This window comes from Bubalus bubalis, chromosome 12 (genome assembly GCF_019923935.1).
Source record: "Bubalus bubalis isolate 160015118507 breed Murrah chromosome 12, NDDB_SH_1, whole genome shotgun sequence".
Lineage (NCBI taxonomy): Eukaryota > Metazoa > Chordata > Mammalia > Artiodactyla > Bovidae > Bubalus > Bubalus bubalis.
Window position 1 is genome coordinate 97,834,246 of NC_059168.1, and position 9,558 is coordinate 97,843,803.

Consider the following 9,558-nt stretch of genomic DNA (forward strand, 5'->3'; position numbering starts at 1 on the left):
AGGGCATGGCAACCCACTCCAGTATTCTTGCCTGGAGAGTGAGTGTATATTAATCCCAATCTCGGAATTCATCCCCCTGCCCTTCGCCTACATCTGTGACTCTATTTCTGTTTTGTTCAGTTCAGTTCAGTCGCTCAGTCGTGTCCGACTCTTTGCAACCCCATGGACTGCAGCATGCCAGGCTTCCCTGTCCATCACCAACTCCCAGAGTTTACTCAAACTCATGTCCATCTAGTCGGTGATGCCATCCAACCATCTCATCCTCTATCATCCCCTTCTCCTCCCACCTTCAATCTTTCCCAGCATCAGGGTCTTTTCTAGTGAGTCAGTTCTTCGCATCAGGTGGCCAAAGCTTCAGGTTCAGCATCAGTCCTTCCAATGAATATTCAGGACTGATTTCCTTTAGGATGGACTGGTTTGATCTCCTTAGTAGGTGCTCAGTAAATATCTATTAGCTGAATAAGATAGCCTGGGTGGGGGTCTGGAATGGCACAGGAAAGGAGCTCAATGGACCCTCCCTCTGGCAAAACAGCAATTGGTGAAGATGATTTCTTAAGAAAGAAACAATCATTTAAAGTGTCTGGAGGTACAAATTAACTTATTTATAAAACAGAAACCATAGTACAGGCTATGTTTTTTTTTCAGTAGTCGTGTATGGATGTGAGAGTTGGACTATAAAGAAAGCTGGCTTCCTTGTCTCCCTTGGGGCTGGGCTTCCTCCCTCCAGAGCCTCCTAGAGATGGCAGTGCTCTGAGTCCACAGGCCACTGACCTGGGCTAACACTGCAGTGTGCTGGGCTGTGTGCACTGCACCCACTCCCCTCCGGAGACCCAGCTGCCAGAGGGGTTGCTGGACTTTGTGGTCTGGTTCACTCGCTAAGTCGTGTCCGACTCTTGGCAACCCCATGGACTGTAGCCCTCCAGGCTTCTCTGTCCATGGAATTCTCAGGCAAGAATACTGGAGTGGGTTGCCATTTCCTTCTCCAGGGGATCTTCCCAGCCCAGAGATTGAACCCCGGTCTCCTGCATTGCAGACGGGTTCTTTGCCATCTGAGCCACAAGGGAAGCCCTTCTAGGGCTCTGACCCACTGTAATATTCCCATGTCACCAATTTCCTCTTGAGGGAAGGGTCTCCCACAGCCCAAAAGAGTGCCCAGTGAGCCTGGCGTCCTGGTCTCTGAGACGCCATGGTCTAAGACACCCAGGCCTATGGCCTCTGTGGCGCTGTTGGCCTTGGAGCAGGAGGCTGGTCCCTGAAACCCATCCTCACCAGGAAGAGGGAAGGTCCCTTTAAGCCTAGCTTCACATCGTAAGCTTGTTGCTATGTATGCAAGGAACTTCCTTAGCAACCACCTGGTCTCTTAAAGAGGTCCTGGAGTAGTGGTTGCCACCAGCCATGGCTCCTAAAAAGAAGGGGGCCAAAGAGCCCGAGCTCAAGAAGAAGAAAGGTGGCAAGAAGGATCCCAACCTGGCCAACAAGCCCATGGAAATGCCTATAAGCGAGGAGATCCGAGAGTTCTACCACATCCAGATCCGCGACCTGGAGGACAGGCTGGCCCGGTGGGTGGGCAGGCAGGGTGGTCCTGACAGGTCAGGGAGTGACTCACAGCTGGCCACTGTGCAGGTTCAGTCGGTGGGGCCCCCTGTGTTCTGGCCTCCCAGGGGATGTCCAGACCCACCCCCCGTCCCTGCCTCAGTTTCCTGGAAGATAACATTGGGAGGCTTCATGATTTTGAAGAAAAATGGATTTCTTGGCCCCATCTTGGCTCCCAGAGTTTCCAGGGGCCCAGTGCCTAGTTAAGAGCCTAGCCCCTCCCCAGGCAAGGACTACGTCCCTCCTGCCTCACAGTTGCCCCCCAGGACCACACGTTTTACGTAAGAGGGCAGAGTTCAATCGGAGGGACAAATTGGAGATGGCAGCCCCCTGGCAGGAGGGTGACCATATGCCCCTCCTCCCACCTGCCCCCCACCACCCCCCAATGCCTGTGCCGTGATCCCCTGAGCTATAGGCCCCACTGGCTCTTCCAGCTGCCAAGCCCATTTGTCCACCAGGGCTGTTTTCCCAAATGTAAACGAGGAAGGCTGTGTGAGGTGGGTGGTGGTGTGTGGAGGCGGGGTTCTCTAACTCTCCTGAGACATGCACTTGCCCACTTTTCTTATTCTTCCACTAGTTCCTGGCCCAGTCTCAGGATGACCCTCAAAAGACACACCCCTTTGGTGGTGGCTCAGATGGTAAAGAATCCGCCTGCAGTGCAGGAGAAGACCCAGGTTCGATCCTTGGGTCAGGAAGATTCCCCTGGAGAAGGGAATGGAAACCCACTCCAGTATTCTTGCCTGGAGAATCCCATGGACAGAGAAACCTGGCAGGCTACAGTCCATGGGGTCGCAAAGAGTCGGGCACGACTGAGTGGCTAACGTGAAGAGTCACATGTTGCTACAAATACTCACAGCTGATGTTGAGACCTTCCTGAACTGGTGCTCATTGTATCCCTAAAACGGTCCCACGAGAGAGGCCCTCCAGTCATCCCCATGATAAGTGGTGGAGAGACTGAGGCTCAGGGAGAGAGGAAGGCACCCCAAGGAAGAGGCTCTGGGCCAGCCCTGGGCCCTGACTTCCCTAAGCCTTGCTCCACAGATCAGGTCATCCAGCTTTGCACCCTGCACCATGCTTCCGTTCAGAAGATGTAGGTTGAGTTAGTCGTGAAGTTAAACATCTTTCCAAATAGCTTCTACCCATTATTCCATTGGAAACTAGAAAATTGCTTACACAACAACTCTTAAAAATTCACATGCTTCCCTCAAGCTGGAAACACCAGATGGAATGTATTTGGGAAAAATGCATTTGAGAGATGGTTATTGGGCACTTATTATGTGCCAACTTCCTCTGCCAGGCCCCCCAAAATACAGAGGTGCAAGGAGTCAGGTCTTGACTTCCCAGTGGGACAAGGGTCAATCTACAGGACAGCCCCAAAGAGAGGACCACAAACGCTGCCTCAGGGCCAGGAAGGCTCCACAGAGGCGGCAACACAGGGGTTCACTCAGTGAAGGAGGGTAAGGAAGATCACAGGTGCAGAAGTTTGGGCTTTGAAGTGTGAAATATTAAGCAGGGCACAGAGCTGGCAGCAAGCATTATGCTTAAGACCCTTAACTTTGGAGTATCAGACTGACTTGGGTTCAAGTTCTGATTTTGCCATTTACTAACTCAGGGATGCTTCATCCCTCTGTGCCTCAGTTTCTTCACCTGTAAAATGAGTATAATCATCATAGCCCCTACTTGCTTGGTTGTTGTGGATTCAACAAACACACTGAGTACCTACGACATACCAGGCACTAGGTGTTGGGGACACAACTGTGAACGTTAACAGAGGTTCCACCCTCACAGAGCTTACACCCTAGTGATGTTATGCACATAAAGTGCTGAGCACAGGTATCATCTGCGGTCATAAGCATTGACCAGGGGAGATGAGGCTGGAACCTCCAGTGCCCCACTATGGGAGGGTCCTGGGAGCAGCCTGACTGCCTGGAGGCCCCCTGGACCCCCGCCCCACATTTACCCCAGGTACCAGCGCAAGTGGGATGAGATGGCCATGCAGGAGAAGCTGTTTCGCCAGGAGTTTGACCAGCTGGCCAACAACAAGAAGGAGATCGTGGCCTTCCTCAAGCGCACGCTCAACCAGCGGGTGGATGAGATCGCCGACCTCAATGAGCAGCTCCAGAGCCTGCAGCTGGCCAAGGAGATAGAGAAGGATGCCTTCGAGGCACAGCTAGCCCAGGTGCGCCACGAATTCCAGGAGACCAAGGACCAGCTCACCACCGAGAACATCATCCTTGGTGAGGGGCACTGGCTGGTGAGCCTATGGGCACACACCACAGCGGGTGGGAAACCCAAGGCTCTGTCTTTCTGGGCTCTCCCACTGTCTTTGTGACCTTGGGCCAGCCCTTCTCTCTGACCCTGTTTTCCCACCTGGGAAATGGGGATGATACATATTCCTTGAGCAACAACAGCTACATGCAGCTTCCCACACGTATCTTCCATGTAATGGTCCCAGCGATCCTGAGGCAGGAAATACCATCACCACCTGCCACTGGGTAGGTGAGGAAGCACTTCAAGAGGGGGGAGTGTCCTGCCCAAGGCCACCCAGCTGGCAAGGGTGGCTGCGCCTTTCAGGTGACAGCAGGAGCGCCTGACCCAGAGACGGTGTCAGAGTCACAGGCTCCTGTCACTGTCACTTTCCTGAGAGTAGAGAGCGTCAAGGGGGGCTTCCTGGAGGAGGTGGAGCCTGAACCAGGCTTAGTAAGACTTGGGGAGGAGAGGAAGGGCATTCCAGACTGACCCATAAAGGTGGGCAGGATTATGTGTGGGGACAGGGGACTGGCCCTAGTGGATGGGGAAGGGTGGGGGGCGTCATCACGCAAAGCCCTGCTGCCCTCACCCCCGGGGCCCTGCCCTCCCGAGGCAGCCCCTCACCAGTCCCGTGCCCTGTGGCGGGGCAGGGGGAAAGCTGGCAGCCCTGGAGGAGTTCCGGCTGCAGAAAGAGGAGCTCATGCAAAAGTTCATGTCACTGGAGGACCAGCTGCGGAAGCAGGAGAACGAATACAAGGACTACGTGCACAACCTGGAGAAGAAGTCGGTGCTGGACAAGGACAGGTGGGCAGGCTGCTGCCGGGCGCGAGGCCCCTCACCAAGGCCAAGTACAGCCAGGTCTTCAGGCCTCCGACAGTCTTGGCTTCTAACTGGGCAGGGGGAACCATGCTAGCTCTCTGATGCCCTGACTTGCCATTCCTCAAAACTGTGGCTGATTTGGGGGGGCGGGGGGATGGGCGGAGAGAAAAGAAATAGGCTCTCAGTTCTCACACAAGCATTGGAGAATCCCTGGACGTCCTTGTGCCACTTTTTGCAGCTTAAATTATATTTAATGGTTCATCATACACGGACATGGTTCAAAATAGTACAAAGGGTTTATAATAAAGAGCTCCTGCTGGTGGCCCTGGCCCCTCCTGTGGGAGATGGAGCAGAGAGGTCTAGGTGCTCTGGGGACCCCCCTCTGCCTGAACCCCGCCTCACCCCCACCCATCCTGCCTAGACTGAGAAAGGAGATCATCCAGCGTGTGAACATGGTGGCCACGGACTTCCGCAAGGTGTCCACGAGCCAGATGTGGGACACAACCAAGCGGGCCATCACAGAGAACAACGCAGTGACCCTGCAGCTGGCCAAGATTACACGACAGGGCACGCAGCTGCTGGCGGAGAACGAGCAGCTCCGGGGCCACCAGGACGACCTGTGCAAACAGCTGGAGCTGCTGGAGAACTCCCAGAAGCTCATGGCCAGGAACAACCGGGGCCACCAGAAGGTGCGCACTCCCGGCCCTCACCCCGGGGGGCTTGGCACGGAGAGCAGGAAGGAAACCCAGGGCCCTGTACTCAGGGCAAATACGGCCCCTACAAGGGTGGACCTGGGGTCAGGGCATGGGGGAGGCAGCCGTAAAGCGATGGGCCCTCCTTGGGAGGGCCCGATCGCTGGTTTGTATTTGACTTGGAGCCCCCATCACTGGTTGAAGGGGAACCCAGCCCCAGGGCCCCCACCCGCACGGGTGACTTAATGGGTGCACAGCAGCCCTGAGGTAAGTCCAGTGGGTGCCGGGCTCCCAGGGCCCCGGCCGACCTCTCTGGGGGACACGGGGCTGGCTGAGGGCCTGTGGCGAGGCCCAGAGCACGGCCACCTGCCCACACTGCAGGTCATCCTCATGCTGACGGAGAAGTGCCGTGAGCAGCAGCAGAGCATGGCTGAGGCCGAGCGGCTGCGCGTCCTGCTGGGCCAGCTGGAGCAGGACCTCCTGAAGCAGCAGCAGGACAATCAGGCACTGAGGTGCGGAGCGGCGGGAACCCCTCCATCTGTGGTCACAGGCCAGCGACTCCCCCTCTGTACAGGGGCCTGGAGGCTCTGTCTGTCACACAGGCTGAGGCCCGGGGCTGGCTGGAGAGAAAAGGCAGGGCCCCTTGTCCTAGGACGGGGAGGAGGCTGACCTGTCCTGTCCTGGGCCCAGGAACGAAAGAGACCAGCTGAACCTGCAGCTGGAGCGGCGGCAGGCCGAGGGGCAGCGGCTCCAGCAGCAGCTGAGCAAAGAGCAGAAGGTCCGGTCGAGCCTGGAGACGGCCCTGGCCCAGGCCACCTCCTTCCTACAGGACATCGTGCAGGTGAACTAGAAGTGGGTAAAAGTGGGGGGGTGCGGGGCGGCGAATCAAGGAGCAGAAAGTGGCCGGAGACAAGCAGACCACCAGAGATGGCCAAGCCAGGCCCAGGGCCCCTCTCTCCCCTGAGAGTTTCCTGGAAGATCTGTCTTTTTCTGATTCTCCAAGTCGAAGAGCCATTTGAGGTCTCAAAGGAGCTAGACGAAGGCCTCTGAGGCCCTGGAAGTCGTCAGTCTTCCCATCTGGAGAATGGGTATTCCACCACAGCCAGGGAATACTGAGATTGACAGGCACTGGGGTTGGAGTTTCCCAGTGGTGGATGCTGGGGCCACAAAGGGCCTGACCTGGTAGGCCCACCCATCCCCTTCTCGGCAGATGCAGCCTAACAAGGAGGACGGTGACTTCGACGTCGTGTTCCAGCTGCAGCGCAAGGAGATGCTGCAGCAGTTGCTGCTCATGCTCGGCTCGGCCGTGGTCTCAAGCCCCCAGATGGCCGAGGCCCTGCACCGGGAGAGCCAGCCCTGTGGCCTGCCCAGGGAGGGGTGAGTGCATGACCCCGTGTGACTCCAGAGGAAGCAGCTATGGGACACGTCCAAGGGCTGTCCTCGGCTGAGCCGGGGCCGGAAGCCTGGCTCCCCAGAGCTGCTCTGAATCTCGGCTTCCTCGTCTAAGACGTGGAGGGGATGACACCAGTCCCCTCCCCACAGCCAGGGCAGCAGCACCCAGCTACTCAGGACGGGGTCTCTGCTGCAGCAGCTGTCCGGCATCATACCCTACCGGCCTGGGGACCTCGGTCTGGTACCTCGACGGATCCACATCCCACCCAACCCTGAGGACCTCAGGCTGCTCTCACATACCACCCGCATGGGCAACTTACAGGCGTACAGCAGCCCCAAGGTGAGGGTGCCAGGGGGCCCTAGGGACAGCCAGATGAGGGCCACCCTTGGGTGCATATCACAGCTCTTCCACACTGCAGCTGTGTGGCTCTGTGGATGTGGCTGGACCTCTCTTAAGCCTCCACTTCCCCACATGTAAAATGGGCTGAAGAAAGGTGTGTCAAGGCCTCAGTGGACCCAGACGTGCCCACACATCCCCTGGGAGGGGAGCCTGCCGGACCCTGTGGGCCCCTCCTCCACAGGCAGGGGAGGGTCGGGAACCCCCCACGGAGGCTTCAGCTTCTAAGCTGGCACCTTTATTCTTACAGATCCACACCTCTGCTTCTCAGAAAAGGTTCAAAAAGCTTAGTCTTCCTGAAGTTTCCCTACTTTCAAAGTAGGACATGGAGAAAAGACCAACCTCCTATCCTAGAGAAGGACTGTTCCGGCCACAGTCCCTGCATTAGTCCACAGGCAGCCTGGGGTAGCCCAGAGAAGAGTTGTATTAAAAAAAAAAAAAAAAGACCCCACAGGCTGGCGTGGCACCTCTGTAGATGGGTGGATGGGTGCGGGCATGACAGTCGGGCAAACAGCTGAGTCCACCGGCCTCAGGGGCCCAACGAAGACTCCTGGCTCCGCTGGCGGATGTGGTCCAGGAGCAGGTCCACAGCGCGCTCCAGCACTGGAGGCAGCAGCTCCTGCTCAGCAGGGGAGAAGCGGCCCAGCACGTAGGCCTGCACTGCGTCCCGGTGGGTCGGCCGCCCGATGCCCACCCGCAGCCGTGGCATTGCCTGTCGGGAAGCCAGAGGGGGCCCAGGGAGCTCTGGTGAGAAGGAGTGGTGGGGGCCCTGTGCCAGCCCACCCAACTCAGTGCAGAATGGAGGGGCAGACTCACATTGGAGTTGAGGCAGCTCATACAGGAACGGACTCCATTGTGGCCCCTTCAAGGGATAGGAGGGGGCAGTTAGTGCTTCCTTGGGTCAGCACCCTTCACCCTATCCACCGTCGAGCCTGGGGTCGGCACCTCTACCCCACTTGGAGGTCAGCTTCTCTATCCCACCCTGACCAGCTCAGGGCCTCACCTGGCGCTTCCTCCCAACTTCAGAGCCACTTTCCCCAGCGGCTTGTCCAGCTCATCGTGTACCAGGTAAACTTCCTCAGCAGTCAGTCCAAACAGCTCCACTTGGCCCAGGGAAACAGTGGCTCCGGTTACTACTGATCCACCCAGGAAGGTTGTCCTGACTCTGGGCTCCCATGAGGAGGGGCCACAATTAACCCCACTTGGTGGTAAAGAACCCGCCTGCCAATGCAGGAGACTTAAGAGACGCGGGTTCAGTCCCTGGGTTGGGAAAAATGCCCCGGAGAAGGGCATGGCAACCCACTCCAGTATTCCTGCCTGGAGAATCCCATGGACAGAGGAGCCTGGGGGGCTACAGTCCATAGGGTTGCAAAGAGTTGGATATGACCGAGCGACTAAACCACCACTACATATAAAGAAACTGAGGTTCTCAATTTCTCAGTCACCCAAGGCCAGGCAGCAATTGGAGCTCAACAGGTACCTGGAGCTCTAGGTGAACCGATTTGCTGCAGTCCAGAATGCCCCCTCCGGGCCCCTCCGCCCTCCTGGGTGGCACACACATGGGGCCCTCAACTTACCCGCCTGGGCCACACTGTGCCCGTTGAGGTTCATGAGCCTTCGTGGCCGGAGCAGGACCAGCTGGGCATCTCCGAGTGAGGCCAGGGCGAGGTCCGCGGCACAGCGCCGGTCGCGTGCCCAGCTCTCCGCCACCCCCAGCCGCCGCGCCAGCTGCCCCAGCACTGCCATGCCCACGCTGTGCCGCGTGCCAGGAAGTCCAGGGTTTCCCAGACCTGCCACCTGCGGGCGACATCAGGGAAACTGAGGCCCGACAACTCTCCCCATAATCTATCTCACAGCGCGCCCCCGCCCGGGGCCCCAAAGCAGAGGAAGGTAAATGGAAAGCTGCCGGAGTGGGTTAGGGCCACGAGGAGGAATCCAAGAAACTCCAAGACTCCAGAAGGCCAAGTGGAAGCGCCCCCCGGTGTGGGCGGGCAGGGCCCCCCGGTGCAGGAGCGGAGTTCCTGGAAGTCTGGAGCCCATCGAAGCATCTGACCATTTCTAGATAAGAAAACTCAAGGAAGGGGGAGAACTTTGCCCAGGAGACTGTGGCAGAACTGGAGCTAGGGCCCAGGAGTCCCTACGGGGCTTTCCCCCAATCCACTCACCAGCCACCGCTTCCCCGCCGGCCGGGGTTCCAAAACACAGCGGCTCATGGCTCGACTCAGCCACAACCCGGCGCGCGAGAGGCCAGGGAGCCCCATGCTGCCTGGTTTCAGGACGCGGACCCCGCCCCCTGACGTCAGCCAGCCCCCGAGCCAGTCGCGGCCGCCCCTAGCCGCTAACGCCCAATCCCGGGCGGGCCACGTGGCCGCCACCCTTCTGAGGGGCGGAAGTGGCCGGGCGGTGGCCTAGTCC

General features: G+C 58.1%; 2 protein-coding genes across 2 annotated transcripts; one reads left to right on the forward strand and one right to left on the reverse strand.

The window, feature by feature from the left end:
• The first annotated feature begins 1,283 nt into the window (after positions 1 to 1,283).
• On the forward strand, positions 1,284 to 7,552 carry CFAP157 (cilia and flagella associated protein 157). The gene is made up of 9 exons (XM_006074491.4): positions 1,284 to 1,559; positions 3,559 to 3,830; positions 4,494 to 4,647; positions 5,084 to 5,351; positions 5,736 to 5,866; positions 6,045 to 6,195; positions 6,565 to 6,731; positions 6,897 to 7,086; positions 7,394 to 7,552. Exons 1-9 carry the CDS (start codon positions 1,396 to 1,398, stop codon positions 7,463 to 7,465), a joined length of 1,569 nt encoding a protein of 522 aa, XP_006074553.2. The 5' UTR covers positions 1,284 to 1,395; the 3' UTR covers positions 7,466 to 7,552.
• Positions 7,366 to 9,458, reverse strand: PTRH1 (peptidyl-tRNA hydrolase 1 homolog). Its single transcript, XM_006074492.4, has 5 exons — positions 9,309 to 9,458; positions 8,721 to 8,940; positions 8,147 to 8,246; positions 7,960 to 8,005; positions 7,366 to 7,855 (listed from the first exon to the last, which is right to left on the reverse strand). Exons 1-5 carry the CDS (start codon positions 9,402 to 9,404, stop codon positions 7,673 to 7,675), a joined length of 645 nt encoding a protein of 214 aa, XP_006074554.2. The 5' UTR covers positions 9,405 to 9,458; the 3' UTR covers positions 7,366 to 7,672.
• Positions 9,459 to 9,558: the final 100 nt, after the last annotated feature.

What these genes read in the sequence shown, in the direction of transcription:
- CFAP157 (XM_006074491.4), top strand. Translation starts at nt 1,396, where the DNA reads ATGGCTCCTAAAAAGAAGGGGGCCAAAGAGCCCGAGCTCAAGAAGAAG. An exon ending in CTGGAGGACAGGCTGGCCCG is followed by an intron (nt 1,560 to 3,558) that starts GTGGGTGGGCAG and finishes CATTTACCCCAG; the next exon opens with GTACCAGCGCAAGTGGGATG. An exon ending in AGGCGTACAGCAGCCCCAAG is followed by an intron (nt 7,087 to 7,393) that starts GTGAGGGTGCCA and finishes TTATTCTTACAG; the next exon opens with ATCCACACCTCTGCTTCTCA.
- PTRH1 (XM_006074492.4), bottom strand. Translation starts at nt 9,404, where the DNA reads ATGGGGCTCCCTGGCCTCTCGCGCGCCGGGTTGTGGCTGAGTCGAGCC. An exon ending in CGGCGGGGAAGCGGTGGCTG is followed by an intron (nt 8,941 to 9,308) that starts GTGAGTGGATTG and finishes TGTCGCCCGCAG; the next exon opens with GTGGCAGGTCTGGGAAACCC. An exon ending in TGAGCTGCCTCAACTCCAAT is followed by an intron (nt 7,856 to 7,959) that starts GTGAGTCTGCCC and finishes GCTTCCCGACAG; the next exon opens with GCAATGCCACGGCTGCGGGT.